General features: G+C 41.4%; 1 protein-coding gene across 2 annotated transcripts in view; it reads right to left on the bottom strand.

Annotated features, from left to right (window-relative positions):
- Window positions 1-3,586, bottom strand: part of LOC146799127 (uncharacterized) — a 49,480-nt gene extending 45,894 nt beyond the window's left edge. The window contains exon 1 of one of the 2 annotated variants that reach the window (XM_085626551.1): window positions 3,478-3,586. Coding sequence is in view for 1 of the 2 variants with exons in the window: in XM_085626550.1 (XP_085482676.1) it covers window positions 3,478-3,564 (87 nt within the window). In the remaining variant the exon portion in view is untranslated. The remainder of the gene's footprint in view (window positions 1-3,477) is intronic. The other variant, XM_085626550.1, reaches the window with a different exon arrangement.
- Window positions 3,587-17,156: the final 13,570 nt, after the last annotated feature.

Below are 17,156 nucleotides of genomic sequence, written 5' to 3'. Positions count from 1 at the left end.
CTCGCTCGTAGAGAGAGAGCTGCGGCCCGTTGGCACGCAGGGGAGAGCTGCGGGCTGACTCGCAGAGGAACAGCTGAGGGCCGACTGGTATAGGGAAAGGTGTGAGCCGTCCGCTTGCAAAGGGATAGCTGCGGGATGATGTAGTGAGGAGAGGGAGCGTGAAGAGGGTATCTCGCAAAGATAGAGCTGCAATATATTTCCTGTCTTGGCTTGCAGAGGTACAACTGCGGGCCAGAGGACTCGCAGATGAAGAGCTGCGAGCCGACCGGTGGTACGCAGAGGGAGAGTTGCGAGCCGGCAGGTGGCTTGTAGAGGAAGAGCTGCGAGTCGACTGGCTGGCTTGTAGAGAGAGAGCTGCGGCCCATCAGATCGCAGAGGAAGAGCTGCGTGCCAGCTCACAGATGTACAGCTGAGGTCCGGCTCATAGAGGGACAGCTACGGGCCGACTCGCATAGGGAGAACTGTGGGCCGTTGGCTTGCAAAAGGATACGCATGACCAGTGATGTGCAGCGAGGTAGGGTGAAGGGAGTATCTGGCAGAGGGAAAGCTGTGGTATATTTCCAGTATTGGTTTGCAGAGGTACAACCGCGGGCCCGACGACTCACAGACGAAGAGCTGCGAGCCGACCAGTGGTTCGCAGAGAGAGACTTGCGAGCCGGGCGGACTGGCTCGTAGAGGAAGAGCTGCGAGCCGGCTCGCAGAGGAACAGCAGGGGGCTGACTGGTATAGGGAAAGGTGTGGGCCGTCGGCTTGCAAAGGGATAGCTGTGGAACGGTGATGTGGGGAGAGGGAGTGTGAAGGGGGTATCTCGCAGAGAGAGAGCTGCGGTATATTTCCAGTCTTGGCATCAGAGATACAACTGCGGGCCTGAGAACTCGCACACGAAGAGCTGCGAGCCGACTGGTGGTTCGCAGAGTGAGTGTTGCGGGCCCGAGAAGGTTGTTGGGGACTATGCTTCAGAGAGCTGTGGTCTAACTCGCACAGAGAGAGCAACGGGCCGATGGGCCTGCTAGCAGACACACAGCTACGAGCTAATGGGCTGTCTCGCAGAGGTAGAGCTGCGGGCCCGACTGCTTGCAGACGCAGAGCTGCGAGCCGACGGAGTAGCTTCTAAAGGCATAGCTGCTAGCTGGTGATGTGGGGTGAAAGAGGGTGAAGGGGGTATCTGGCAGAGGGAGAGCTGCGGTATATTTCCAGTGTTGGCCCTGTCTGAGAGCCGTCGGGCCCGCAGTTGTACCTCTGCAATCCAACACTGGAAATATACTGCAGTTCTCTCTCTGCGAGATACCCCCTTCACGCTCCCTCTCCCCACATCACCGTCCCGCAGCTCTCCTTTGCAAGTTGACGGCCTGCACCTCTCCCTATACCAGTTGGCCCACAGCTGTTCCTCTGTGAGCCGGCCTGCAGCTCTCCCTCTAGGAGCCGATGGGTCGCAGCTCTCCCTCTACGAGCCAGCCAGTCGGCTCGCAGCTCTTGCTGTATGAGCCAGCCCGCCGGCTCGCAACTCTCCCTCTGTGAACCACCGGTCGGCTCGCAGCTTTATCTGTACAAGCCGTCGGGTCCGTAGCTCTACCTCTACTAGCCAACACTGCAAATATACCAAAGTTCTCCCTCTACGAGATACCCCCTTCACCCTCGCTTGCCCCGCATCAACAGCCCGCAGCTATCCCTATGCAAGGCAACGTCTAGTACCTCTCCCTCTACAAACAGTGGGGCCCGCAGCTCTACCTCTGCAACACAACACAACAACAGCCCGCAGCTCTCCCTCTCCAAACTAATACTGAGAATATACCACAGCTGTCTCTCTACAGAATATCTGCTTCACCCTCTCTTGCCCCGCATCACCGGGCATTGTACACTATATCTAAAACTATCATCAAATTATTCATACCATGTGTACATATCCAAAGAAAGGTACATATTTACTTTGTGTATTTTCTCTCCATGTAATGTCTGCACATTGTAAACGTGCTTGCAGTACAACACCTCCCTTGGCTTATATTCGAATATACCTCTCTGTGTGAAAAATGAGCCCACAAGCTGTACACATAATATATCTGTTTTTTGTTTTATCTGCCTTAAATTAATAACAGATAAATATCCCACCCCCCCTCCCTTCACCACTATTTCCAGACCAAGCATAATTTCCAAACGTGCGACATTTTCTTTATACTTCTTATTTGTTACCTACATACCTTACTCCTAAAACCATATAATCTTTCAAACATATGTCACGTCACTTTTGTACCATTGAAACTGATTACGACCTTCTCTTTACACTACAGATCCCACGTACATGTCAATAAGGGTATAAGTGCTATTTTCATAATAGATAAAGCTCTATCACTTAATTTTTACAAACACTACTGTTGGCTGCACAAAATGGGGGTGGGACATGAGGAGAGTAAACAAAGGTGTAATTCCTAAACTTTTATTGTACCGTTTCTTTAATATACGAATATTGAGGGCTTCAAGTGGGATGAAAAAAATGGCGGCTGTCTGAAAGGGGTACCACTGTTCAGCACCGGTAAGACCGGGCCCACTTAAAGGCCTGCCTATATTCAGCACAGAGACACACCCTAACAATTTTCATCACTTATAATCACAGTTAGTTTAGTAGTGTTAAAAAATCCTACAGAAAATGTACTGAGAACACTTTTAATTCTTTTTTTGATCTGTCACACATTTGTAAAATATCTGTATAGCCCCTTTACTATACGTATATTAACAGCTTTAATTGGGATGAAAAAAATTGGCGGCTGTCTTAAAGAAGTGGTGGAACTCTGTACCGATAAGACCCGGACCACTTAAAGGCCTGCATATATTCAGCGGAGAAACACACCCTGACAATTACTATCACTAATAATCACATTTACTTTAGGACTGTGAACAAAATCATACAGAAAATATACAGAGAACATTTTCATTTATTTTTTTATCTCCCACATATTTATAAAATATGTCTTCTAAAGAAACGCTCCCCAACAACTTAGATTTCCTAAGAACACCCAAATCCAAAGCCTCGCAGTACCACACCAGACTTGACTGATATTGAAATCTACCTCTCAGTGTAAAACATGAGACCACAAACTGTGTACATAACATTTCTGGTTTTTGTTCCACATCTGTTAAGTTAATAACTCATACATTTTCTACTCTTACCTTCCCCACTATTTCCAGACTAAGCATAATTTGCAAGCGTGCGACATTCTGTTTATCTCGGTGGAATAGATATACAAATCCAAATTAACCCTACATCTAATTTTCAAAACCGCATAGTCCTTTACAGATGACAACTTGCACCTTTTCTTTGTGAAAAACTCCTAAACATATCTAAAGTACTTGTTTACTAACTAGTCACACTTTATGCATATTTTACAACCAATGTAAAACACCAGACTTTCAAAGTTAAAAATATCGCCTCAAAGACTTAACCACTACTACAGAACACATAACACACCTTAATTTCTAACTTACCTTTGTAGTTGGTCTGCAGATTTCAAAGGTCAGAAACGCATGCAATTCTTTCTGTGTCACACAGTACATGCAATGCACTGCTTTCATCAGCAATGGAACCACTAACGGCACAATTTCCCTGTTGCTCCACACATAAATACATGTAAAGAACAAATCAGAATAGTTCATTGATTTTTTAAGATTGCAAAACTTCTCTTCATTGGTTATTTTTTAACTTTCCATATAAAAAGTTTTTTTTAACATTTGAAGGACACATACAGGTGAAAAGTTCAACGGATTCTATCGACACACTTTCTAGAACATTCTACGACATGTGCAGGTTAAAAGTTCATCATTTTTCAAAAACCTAACGATATTGTTTTTTGCAACATTTTCTCGAACATTTAACGGCACGTGCAGGGTAAAAGTTTACCATTGTTTTAAGTTCGAACTGTACTTTCCAAATGCAATTAGCAGGTGTGGTTGAGCTGAGCAAATTTTATCCTATAATATGTACATTTAAACTGCTTTTTTATTAACCATTGACAAACATGCTTTTCCTCAAAAATAATATGCACCCTACTTTTTACGAAACAATGCTTTTCATCGCCCAATAGTTAACGTTTTCAATGGGAAAAAAGTAGTTCCCCATCTTTAAACATATCTCTTATTCTACGAACGAACTGCATGAGCTACAGACAGACAGATCTATCCATTTCTTCCAGCCATACCTTCAAAATGCTAGTGTGGATCGTAGGACATAGCTATGTTTTCTGGTGCAAGAGGTATGCAGAACAGAGACGTATTGACTTAGACCTAGGTTTACAAAATGTGGATATTAAATGGTTTGCAGAGAGAGGATTGAAGAGGCACCAATTGCTGCTTTGGTTAAAACCTGTTTGCATCTCCAACACCCTGACCTCATGATTGTGCACTGTGGTGGTAACGACCTAGGCACATTGACTGCGGTATGTTTGGAAATGCTTATGAAGGACACCTTTTGAGAATTGATGTTCCTTTTACCTCAAACTGTCTTTGTATATTCCAATATATGTCAAAGACAGAAGTGGAAATGGTCAAACCAATTTTGTCATAAGATAGAAAAATCTAGGAAGAATGTCAACAAAGGTGTGTCTGCGTACCTCAGAGATCATAGAATGGGGTCGATCTACAACGGTGGTACTCATAGTACGGCCCGCGGGCCGCCAGCAGCTCGGCAGGCCTTCCATGGCGGCCCGCGGACCTTCCAGGCAATGTACCCATGGCCCCCCAGCTGTTCACGATTTCACCACAAAATTAGGACGGTGCAGTTTTGAAACCGTCGAGACTTCCCAAGGCTGGGCGCTTTCAAAATTGCACCCAATATTACCAGTGACAGAAGAGAGTGGAGTGAGAGAGTGGAGAGGTAGAGCGGTAGAGAGAGAGGTAGAGAGAGAGAGAGAGAGGTAGAGAGTGAGAGTGAGAGACTGTGTGAGAGAGAGACTGTGGAGAGAGACTGAGAGAGAGACTGAGTGTGTGAGACAGAGAGAGACTGTGAGAGAGAGACTGTGAGAGAGAGACTGTGTGTGAGAGAGACTGTATGTGTGAGAGAGAGAGAGAGACTGTGAGAGAGAGACTGTGTGAGATAGAGACTGTTTAAGAGAGAGACGGTGAGAGAAAGACTATGAGAGAGAGACTGAGAAGAGAGACTGTGAGAGAGAGTGAGACAGAGAGAGACTGTGAGAGAGAGAGACTGAGAGAGACTGTGTGAGAGAAAAGGAGACTGTGAGAGGGAGACAGTATGAGGAGACTGTGAGAGAGTGAGACAGAGAGAGATACTGTATGTGAGAGAGAGAGATACTGAGTGAGACAGAGAGAGACTGTGTGTGTGAGAGAGAGACTGTGTGTGAGAGACTGTGAGAGAGAGAGACTGTGTGAGAGAGAGACTGTGTGTGTGAGAGAGAGAGAGACTGTGTGATAGAGAGACTGTGAGAGAGAGAGACTGTGAGAGAGAGAGACTGTGTGAGAGGGAGACTGTGTGAGAGAGAGAGAGACTGTGTGCGAGAGAGTCTGAGAGAGAGACTGAGAGAGAGACTGAGAGAGACTGTGAGAGACAGAGAGAGACTGTGGGAGAGAGAGAGAGACAGAGAGAAACTGTGAGAAAGAGACTGTGAGAAAGAGACTGTGAGAGCTGCAGTATATTTCCAGTCTTGGCTTCAGAGATACAACTGCGGGCCCAAGAACTCACACACGAAGGGCTCCGAGCCGACCGGTGGTTCGCAGAGGGTGCGTTGCGGGCCCAAGAAGGTTGTTGGGTGCTATGCTTCAGAGAGCTGTAGCCTAACTCGCACAGAGAGCGCAACGGGCCGACGGGCCTGCTAGCAGACACACAGCTACGAGCTAATGGGCTGGCTCGCAGACGCAGAGCTGCGAGCTGACGGACTAGCTTCTAAAGGCATAGCTGCTAGCTGGTGATGTCGGGAGAGGGAGCGTGAAAGGGGTATCTCGCACAGACAGAGCTCCGGTATGTTTTCAAAGTTGCCTCGCAGAGGTAGAACTACTGACTCGATGTCTTGTAGACGGAGAGATGCGAGCTGACGTGGATTGAATCACAAAATGGCTGCCAACAGTTCCTAGTTTCAACAGTTCGCACCCAGGCTCGTAGAGGGAGCGCTGCGGCTCGACTCGCAGAGGGAGTGCTACGGGCCGTCCGCCCGCAAAGGCACAGCAGCGTACTGGCTCGCAGAGGTAGAGAGCTGCGAGCCGACGCAGCGGCGTACGGGCTCGCAGAGGTAGAGAGCTGCGAGCCGATGCACTGTCTTCTAAAGGCATAGCTGCGAGCTGGTGATGTGGGGAGAGGGAGCGTGACAGGGGTATCTCGCACAGACAGAACTCCGGTATATTAAATTGCCCCCGAGACCTTTGTTTTATTTTCACTCGATGCGAGGCACAAGATGGCTGCTAACACTTCCTGGTTTGAAGTGTTAGCAGCCAATCAGAGGCAAGCTCGTGCTCGGGAGTTATGCTCCGCCCAGATATATATATATATATATATTGTTCCTTTAATATCTCAAAATCTACTGAACGGATTTACACCATTTCAACGTGAAAGGGGTATCTCGCACAGACAGAGCTACGGTATATTAAATTGCCCCCGGCACCTTTGTTTTATTTTCACTCGATGCAAGGCACAAGATGGCTGCTAACACTTCCTGGTTTGAAGTGTTAGCATCCAATCAGAGGCAAGCTCGTGCTCGGGAGTTAGGCTCCGCCCAGATATATATATATTTTTTTGCTTTAATATCTCAAAAGCTACTGAACGGATTTACACCATTTCAACAAAAGCGTGCTTTCTGGACCAAGACGTTTCTCCCTGCCCAATTTGGCTTAATTCCGTTCAGCAGTTTGACCTGTAGCCTTGTGTAAAGTTTCCTATGGAAATTGCATGGCGAAAACACATTTGGGATCTCCCTTTTTTCTCAGCCCCCCTTGACAAATCACGCCCAAACTTTCAAAATAGGAGCTGATCTGAAAAGAGGAACTTTTTGGGAAATTTCTTAAAGATTCGTCAAATTACGCCAAAGTTATAAGCACATCAAAAATCGCTTTTCCTATGGAAACTAGGCTCTAACTATAACTATCTACTGGCGACTGCCAGTAGATAATATAAATAAATAAATATATATATATATATATATATATATATATATATATATATATATATATATATATATATATATAACGAAATTCAGTTTTTAAAACGGTTGCAAAGGCAGACAAACGTCTACGCGTTTCGGCTTGAAAAGCCTTGTTCACGATGTTACATTGTAACCCAAGTAAGTGTTAAATACAGTTTTGTTGAGCATGGTCATAGAAAGGGGTATTAAACAATCAATGTCTCATGAAAACAACAGTCGGCCATTTTAAAAAATGTTACTTTCACATGTATTGAAATGTAAGTAAAGGCAATTGCATATGAATGGGCTAACATTTGAAAGTCATGTTACATTATAAAGAGTGATTGAATAAAATAAATAATATAGAGTACATTCAAGCAAATTCTCTGCGGCATCACAAAACATCCGGTGATGCCAGTATCAGAAATACTCACAAAGTGCAGCCATCAATATACACAAATGGATCCGTGTTGAATTCATCCCAAGTGGGCGGTATCCCCAATGCATATTCAAAAGACATCTCGTCCTGGCTAATTACATACAGAAAAAGGGAGCTCTCAAAAATGCAGCCATGTCAGACATAAATTAATCTGTGCTAAATATAAACTTGTTGTTGTGTAAGCTTTATTTCAACAGCTCACGTTATAAAAGCTATAAAAACACCATTTTAAATAAAAAGAAAATATAAAAAAGATTAATTGATACAATGGCATATTTCAGACAGGTATATACAATCCATAAATCCAAATATCCTACTACAGCCAAAGTGAAGCGCACTGTTCAGAAAATAGAGCTATAAGAGTCATAATTATACAACATGACAGAATAAAAACATACATAAAATACATTCTTAAAAGAGGGGGTGGGTGCACTAAGATGCTATCTATTATGGTGCATCAGCAGGTAGGCCCTGTTTGGAATCGCCCCTCAAGAGAGCATTTTGGGGAGACCAAAAACAATAAAGTGCACATGCAAAGATGTATAAATAAAACATAGTTGCCGTCTTAAGGGCCCTCCATCAGCTGTATGCAACCCTCATACTACTAACGGCTACTGCTTTCCTGTCAGGATCTTTCGTCTTATAGACCATGCATGGCTTAAGAACTTTTCCACACTGCAGGCTAAGAGTGGTCTAGGGTCTGATCTAAGAATACGCAGGGCAACTCAATGGTCCCATGTGCCCAAAGTTTGGCAAACCGGTTTGAGCCACTTCGCCCTTGGCGTGGAATATGCCTGGCAATGGAACATAACATGTGCGACGCTTTCTACCGGGGCCCTGCAGCATGGACAGTTCTTAGATGTTGGGTTGCATGGGTGCCAGTTAGCTGTAACATCATGAACGGGGAGTGTCCCAAGCCTGAAGTGGATATACAACGTCCTGTCCCAAGGGATCTTGATTATATCTAAAAAGGGCTCTAAATGTCTATCCTGTTTGTGAAGATAAAATTCTGCGGTTAACCTCCCACAGGTTTGTTATACTAAATTCTTGCTGGTCCACCCATTCCCAGTAGAGACGCTTGAGCTCTTCTTTCCTCGGTGGGTCCTGATATATATATATATATATATATATATATATATATATATCTTTAATCGCTGCTCTTTTCCACTTAAATTCGTCGTTGAAAGCAGGCGCGGGCCACAATTTCTGTGCAAAAAATATAGCTTCTTTATCGATCGGCCATTGCTCATTTCGGTCCGTCGGACCTTGATCGCATGATATAAGCACACATTTACAAGCATATGTTTACATCTGGCCTTCTCCTGCTCTGCCTGAAACAAAAAGATAAATTACATAAGTAAACTGAGGGTGGGTAGCCCATTCCATGCTCCGCTCCCTGTGGCAGAGTTTTTTCTCACACGTGGCTCGCAAATGCTAAGCTGCGGAACGCGCGCAAGAAAATCAAGTGCTAAACAGCCTCCCAATGAGATTTCTCAACGGGGGGGTCACGGCAGATCACTACCACTCGCATTGAGAAAGCTGCAGCTCGTGTTGAGAATGCTGCCACTTGCGGCAGAAAGAAACAGTGCCCTCTGCACCGTGTGGTGCAGTTTGCACTGATTTTATAGCGCAGAAAAACTCCTGGTGATAAAAATCAGTGTGAGCAGCGTGACGTTCCAAGACTCCGCAGTTCATGGAACTCCACAGAATCTCACAGATTTTTGGGGGAACTCCATGAAGTTCGCCCACCTTTAGAGGCAGTTGTCAAAAGGAGAACAAGCCTTTCAATTTTGCATTGCAGGATAAATTGATATATATATATATATACACATACATATATTGTATTCTGGAGCGGGACTTCAATTACCCCTTTTCTATGTGCGCTGTTTTTCAGCAATTGTAATGTGCTAAATTTAACACGTCAGGAGTTTTCCCGGCATGTACAATGAAGGTCTAAAGGCACGTTATGGTGACGCTGTGATCAGCGGCAGTTTTAACTTTGGGCAGAGGCTGTATTTATGGAACTATTGAATGACTTTCGGTAGCTTGACTTTTTCACAAATGTTATTTTAATTTTACCAGTTCAGGTGATACGAGATAAATTAGATTGGTGGTACATTTTTGAACAATCATTTCCCACTGGAACATTTACGATATAATGTTCGCTATGCTTGTTATTTATGTCTATGAAAATGGTGGATATTTATTGAAGCTGCAACAATATGTATTTTGCATTTTTATAACTTAGTAATTGCTTTTTCAGCATTTCCAACATATTATCTTGGCATTTGAGTTATATAATGTGTTTGACTTACCTGATAGTATGTCTTCCATGGGTATTATGCCCAAGTGGGAGTGTTTATATAGCAAGTGTGTACAATGGCGTCATTAAGACTGACAAAGGCTTCCTGTAAGCCGAAACGCATCTCTTCTCCTACCTCATGGGTTGAAGGTGTCCTGAAAAATAAATTGATGCCGTACCCTGACAACCTTGTGTCTGTGCCTTCTTCCAGGGACTCGTCTTTGGGAGCTGGATGGTGTGTTCATACATATATATATATATATATATATATATATATATATATATATATATATATATATATATATATATATATATATATATATATATATATATATATATATATATATATATATATATATATATCAAACACCTTTCAGGCATGGACTGATGCATAAATTATGCAACAAAAAAAAGAAGCAGAGAACTCTGGGTAGTTATCTAATGTAGGTGGAAAGCATATAGCAGACGTGGCGGTAACAGAGAAAAGATGTTAAGACAACTCGAAACCTGTTACATTTTAGAATTAGATTCTAAAAATCCTAACGGCCTGAACGTCACAGATGATCTGCACACATATTTGTAAAAGACTCACTAAACTGTGTTATTTGACTGTTATTATTACCTTTCACCAGCTTTTGTTCTTTCTTTTTTTCTTTTATCATTATTATTTTTTCATAGACAATCTAGTATTTATCCCTCTACAAAAATAATTTCTCTTTTTGGTAGAAAACTAGTGGCATACCGGAGCTATAAATTATTATTGAGCAGCCAAAATAGTCCTCATATCACATAGAAGTTATTACAGACTATAAGAGATATATTTACATTTTTATTAGATATTTATAAGTATTGACAAAGGCCTTTGTCAATAAGGTTTAAGGTGATTTGCACATACATTGCACTATTTTGCACAAAATTGCTTGCTTTGGTTGTCTGATAGATGATCTAAATACATAACTGTAGAGTGAAAAGATGATTTGGCTAAGAAGACCTCATGTCCAAACAGGGATTGTACATTAATTCTCAAATTCCTGTGGTACGGACAGTATCAATCTAAGTTGTGCGATAAGTAAGAACTACATACAAAGGGGAAAAGGAGATGAATTAGGTATTTATACCATGATTATTGTTTTAAAAACAAATTTTAAAAACAACATTTTTCATGTCTCTATTTATAGATGTTAAAAATACTATAATCTGTATTTTCTTGAGAAAAAATCTTATTTATTTATATATGCATTTTTGTATTTATTCATGTATATATATGTGTAGGTAATTATTCATATATATTTATATATTTATGAACTTATCTGCACTACTTTGCACAACTAAACAACAGATCGGAAAAAAGTATGCTAAATAACACCTGTTTTTTTCATGAACAAAATGCAATTGAATGCGGTAATAATGTAACGGTATTTACACCGACAGATTTACACACTCTACATAGGAGCCACTAAACAATGCAGTTTACTTTGAGCACTGTAACTTTAACATTCATGGTAAAAAAAAGAGAAAAAAAGAAAAAGAACTAAAAAAATGGTATTTAATCAGTCATGTGACTTCTAAACGCATCATGCGATCAAGGCTCTACGGAGTTGAAACGCGTTATGGCTGACTTACCTCGGGAACAATAAAATTTGATTGAATGCACAGAGATGTGGTCCGTGCTCCATTCTTCGATACATTGAAGCGCTAAGCTGCAGTGGAGTTCCTTTGACATATATATATATATATATATATATAAAAAGACATAATAGCTATGTAAACAACAAATACTTACTCTTGTTTTAATTGCACCTTGTTCTATTGTGTTTCACAGGTCTCTAATGTGGTTTGAAAGAGAGTGGGACACGACTGAATTGACTCATTATCAAGTGCAGATTTTGCGAAATACCGTCTCAGAAGACATGTTATATCTTTTTTAATGGAAATGTTTGGTTATTTTTCATCATTTGTTGAGACACAGATACTCGTGATTGGTATGCCCACTAGGGCTGAACCTATCAGCAATCCGTTCATTTATTTGGTCAAACTTATTCATCAAATAAGTCCTTCATAAGATTATTTAATAATGATTTGGTTGCCCACGGTGGCATGAGTAGCATCTGAACCCCATTCTGGTTCACTATGTCAATGTTTGTACTGTCTGAAACGGAAGCAATATCTTATTAATACCATTATGTTTAACTGTGCTTTTGATTTTCTAATTTACATTACTTTCCAATTATCGACTTGTATGCCCACTTGGGCACGAATACGATCTCTGATATAATCATGTTAGTGTTCAAATATAATGCGAGAACTGCACTTCACTGCCATAGGTGGCTATTGGTAAAATGTGTTATTCATTTGTGAGCATTGCTCATGTTTATTTTATTTTTTTCTGTTAAAAACAGAGTCTGTTTTCCCAACTCGAAAAACCCATGCATATGTAGATTCTGTTTTCACTGTCTACCACTGTGGTGTCACATGATTAATTTAAATGAAATTGTTTCACTGACGCTCTTACTCGTGATCAAGGAGGTGTTTCTCCGAAACGCGTAGAGTGACAAAACCATCGGAATAAATGCACGCTGAGAAAAGTTTGTGGCCATTGCATCGTTTCTTGAAAAAAACGGCGTAACGATTCGTTTGGATATTGGGAGTCGCTTTCCCGCCGTGGCCCGCTACTGCAAGTGGCTTTGGTCTTCGTAGCGAAAACAAAAGAAGTGGATCTAATTAAGGATTGACCTTTGCCCGCCCATCCTGAAAACGCAACACAACCGGCACGACTCTGCAAGGTGAAAGCTGAAACGGAACTGCTTCCGGAGATACGGGGGGTTGAACCGTGAAGAAGCCGCCACCGGTGAGTCTAACTGTGGTTTGTGTGTAATGGATTCTGAGTACTCTGTTTGGGCAAGTAGACACGGAGGACGACTGTAAGCACTTAGTCCTCCGTTATTTTCTCAGCGTGGGCGCTACGATTGCGCCAGAATATTATTCTTTTGAAATCGTAAGATGGCGATGTCAAGGAATGAAAAAAGAAATGAAGCAGCAAGTAAAATGTTTGATGCACAATCAGGCTTGTGTTATGATGAACAAAATTCGATCCCAAGTACGAGTGACAATACCACTATGACTAAGAAGGGACTGTGGAGCAAACTTTGGAAGTTATTGAAACTCGAGCAAAACAAATGGTGGGAGGCCACGACACTCCGCAAATATGTGGAAGCAGGACGAATCCCAAGAGGCTTAAGGATCTTTATCACGCCCACCTTCAATGATCCGGACCCGGACTTAGTGGATGAATGGGCTACTAACAGTCACCAATGCTCTATGGTCATGTTGAAGCTGTTAATCAAATATGCTGAAAAAGAATGCGCTAAAATCACAATTGAAATTGATGAAACGACAACAAAACTGAAATCAATTTGTGAAAAGGAGGAGTTTCAGAATGATATGAGTAAAATGGAGCAAAAACTCGACAAAATTGAGAATGAAATCAAAGAGAAAAAACAAAGGAAATATCTACGAGATCAGGTGGACTATGAAAGAGGGCAAGTACTAACCTTTGCCAAAAGATACGACCATCTTAGAAGTATCTCCAATATCACTGAAACAGTATCTGATGTAACCCTGCCTATTGGTTTATCAGTTAATAATGATATGGCAATGGCCACAACCAGCGCAACCAGCACCAATGATAACTTACAAACCGCTACAACTATCAGTGCAAGCACCATGGAAATGAACAAGAGCCCCGTGAAGCTGGGACCAAAAGAACTAATTTTAAAGGAATTTTCCATGATGGCCCAAGGAAGAATGGCAACACAGAACAAAACAAATGCCAGCGGGTCAAGAGGTCGTGGAAGAGGAGGCAGAGGAGACGCAAGATCAAGCGTCTCATTCAGAGAAGAGATTTCAAGTCCAGTGGGAACCAGGACCAGGGGACAAAAGAAGCAACAAAAATGAAAGACAACAGAACTGTCGTTAATTTATCAACAAGAAACCTTAATGACGCAGAAATCGAGGTATTAGCCCTGGGTCTCTCTTTTTGTCCCTCATCAACTTTTGATTATACACAAAGTAGAATCGACCTGTTTCAGTTTACTCGGAAATTAAAGTTGAAAAAATGGTTTGTCACCAAAGTAAAAGAACCTAGAGCCAATAACACTGAAATGTTAAGCAATGTACAAATCGATGATGTCAATATGCTCCATATGTTGCATGATCTAGCAGGGGATCCAGATACCAACCAGGATCCAAATCTCAATCTGATTAATGACAACATTAGATTAGATTTGAATCATGATAGTGGCTTAAGACCCAAATCCATGTTTTTACCCCAAATACTAAATGAATCAATTGATCTATTTGAAAAAGGTGTAACTAAAGAGTTTGTGAAATTATCTAAAACGAGATTTTACACAAAGGGCAACCTCACTGAACCCCAAAAAAAAGCAATAGTATCACTAAAGAATGACACGAGCATAATCATAAAAAAATCCGACAAAGGGGGAAATGTGGTGGTCCTGTCCAAAGAGGCATATCTAAAGGAAGGGCTTAATCAATTACAAGATACAACCAGATATGAAAAAAGCAGCAAAACTAAATTAGATGCAGCCAACAAAATTCACCAAGACAATTTAATCGAATGGACCAATAGAGGTCTATTGGAACAAGAGGAGTTGAATTTTCTTAAATGCAAGCACCCCAAAATACCTGCTCTCTATTTGCTGCCAAAACTACACAAAAACCAAACTAATCCCCCTGGAAGACCCATCGTATCGTCCAGAGGAAGTTGTTTAGAGAATACCTCTAGGTATGTTGATCACTTTTTACAACCGTTGGTCCAATCCCTTCCATCTTACCTTAAAGACTCAGGACATTTCTTACACAAACTGGAAACTATTAACTGGCAACCAGGCTGGCTACTCATGAGCCTGGACGTTAATAGTCTGTACACCAGCATCCCCCATGATCAAGGCATCCAAGCATGCAGATATTTTTTGAGACACAGATCGCTGTCATTACTTTTCCATACTGAGATGCTATTGGACATGATCTTAACATGTCTAACCCAAAATTTCTTTCTCTTTAATGGCCAGATTTATCGCCAAACACTCGGGACTGCGATGGGTACTTGCTTCGCCCCCAGCTTTGCAGGTCTTTACCTTGGCTGGTGGGAGGAGCAAGTAGTCAGCAACCTAGACCAATTCAACACTAATGTGAAGAGTTGGATGAGATACATAGACGATATTTTCTGCATCTGGGAAGGCAGTATTGAAGAAGCTAACTTGTTTGTTGAATCACTCAACGAAAACACCTTCAATCTGACCTTCACGAGTCATATCGATGCAGAAAGTATAGATTTTCTGGACCTGAAAGTTAAAATTGATGATAACAAACTCTCTACTGTACTTTTTAGGAAGACCACTGCAGGAAACAGCCTACTTCATGCCGATAGCTGTCATCCAAGAAGTTTAATTAATAGCATCCCTCTTGGAGAGCTCCTTAGAGCTAAAAGAAATTGTAGTACAGTTAGTGAGTATGAGGACGAAAAATCAATAATGTGCGAACGCTTTAGAACAAGAGGTTACAGCAAAACCTGCATCAATAAAGCTTGCACAGAAGTTGATAAAAGACCTAGAAATGAGCTTCTCAATAACTGCTCTAGAACAACAGAGGATGAGAAAACATCTAATATAAGATTCATCACGACTTTTCACACCAGATCTTTTGAAGTTAGAAATGCACTCAACAAATATTGGGAAGTCTTAAAACTTGATAAGGATCTGGCCAAATGTATCGAAGATTTTCCCCAGATCACATACCGAAAATCCAAGTCCCTTAAAGATACTGTTTGCAGGACTTTACTGACCACTGACAATAAAACAAGCACAATACAAGGGTTTTACACCTGTGGGAAATGTAAAGCCTGCAAATACAGTACCAACTGTAAAGAGGTATCACTATCGCAAGAAATGAAACCCTTCAAAATTTTAAGGCACTATACCTGTAACACTGAATATGCGGTCTATGCTCTCAGATGTCCCTGTGACAAATACTATATAGGAAGTACCATCCATAAAGCCAAGAAACGTATCTTGGAACATCTGAGGGCAATTAAGAACAATGACAAGCAATACCCCATTGCCAGACACTTCACAGCCTGCCATAATCAAAACAGTTCTAAACTGTCTTTCTGTGTTCTAGACAGTATCCCCGTGAGAGAAAGAGGTGGTGACAGAACCCAAGAACTAAGACGGTTAGAGTCTAGAATGATTATCAAATACCACACAATGCAGCCTTCAGGACACAATGGGGATGAAGGGTTATCAGTTCACCTAGGGTAATCTATTATGATTTTCAGCATATCTTGGAATTCTGAATAACTTCAAGCCTTAGTGTAATAATAAGAATGACTCTTAGTTTTTAAGTGTTTTTAGTGCTCATTTCTTTTAAAAAGACATAATAGCTATGTAAACAACAAATACTTACTCTTGTTTTAATTGCACCTTGTTCTATTGTGTTTCACAGGTCTCTAATGTGGTTTGAAAGAGAGTGGGACACGACTGAATTGACTCATTATCAAGTGCAGATTTTGCGAAATACCGTCTCAGAAGACATGTTATATCTTTTTTAAAGGAAATGTTTGGTTATTTTTCATCATTTGTTGAGACACAGATACTCGTGATTGGTATGCCCACTAGGGCTGAACCTATCAGCAATCCGTTCATTTATTTGGTCAAACTTATTCATCAAATAAGTCCTTTATAAGATTATTTAATAATGATTTGGTTGCCCACGGTGGCATGAGTAGCATCTGAACCCCATTCTGGTTCACTATGTCAATGTTTGTACTGTCTGAAACGGAAGCGATATCTTATTAATACCATTATGTTTAACTGTGCTTTTGATTTTCTAATTTACATTACTTTCCAATTATCGACTTGTATGCCCACTTGGGCACGAATACGATCTCTGATATAATCATGTTAGTGTTCAAATATAATGCGAGAACTGCACTTCACTGCCATAGGTGGCTATTGGTAAAATGTGTTATTCATTTGTGAGCATTGCTCATGTTTATTTTATTTTTTTCTGTTAAAAACAGAGTCTGTTTTCCCAACTCGAAAAACCCATGCATATGTAGATTCTGTTTTCACTGTCTACCACTGTGGTGTCACATGATTAATTTAAATGAAATTGTTTCACTGACGCTCTTACTCGTGATCAAGGAGGTGTTTCTCCGAAACGCGTAGAGTGACAAAACCATCGGAATAAATGCACGCTGAGAAAAGTTTGTGGCCATTGCATC

Source organism: Triturus cristatus, chromosome 9 (assembly GCF_964204655.1).
Source record: "Triturus cristatus chromosome 9, aTriCri1.1, whole genome shotgun sequence".
NCBI classification, from domain to species: domain Eukaryota; kingdom Metazoa; phylum Chordata; class Amphibia; order Caudata; family Salamandridae; genus Triturus; species Triturus cristatus.
Note: the sequence above shows the minus strand (reverse complement) of the source record. Positions and strands in the feature narration are given on the sequence as shown.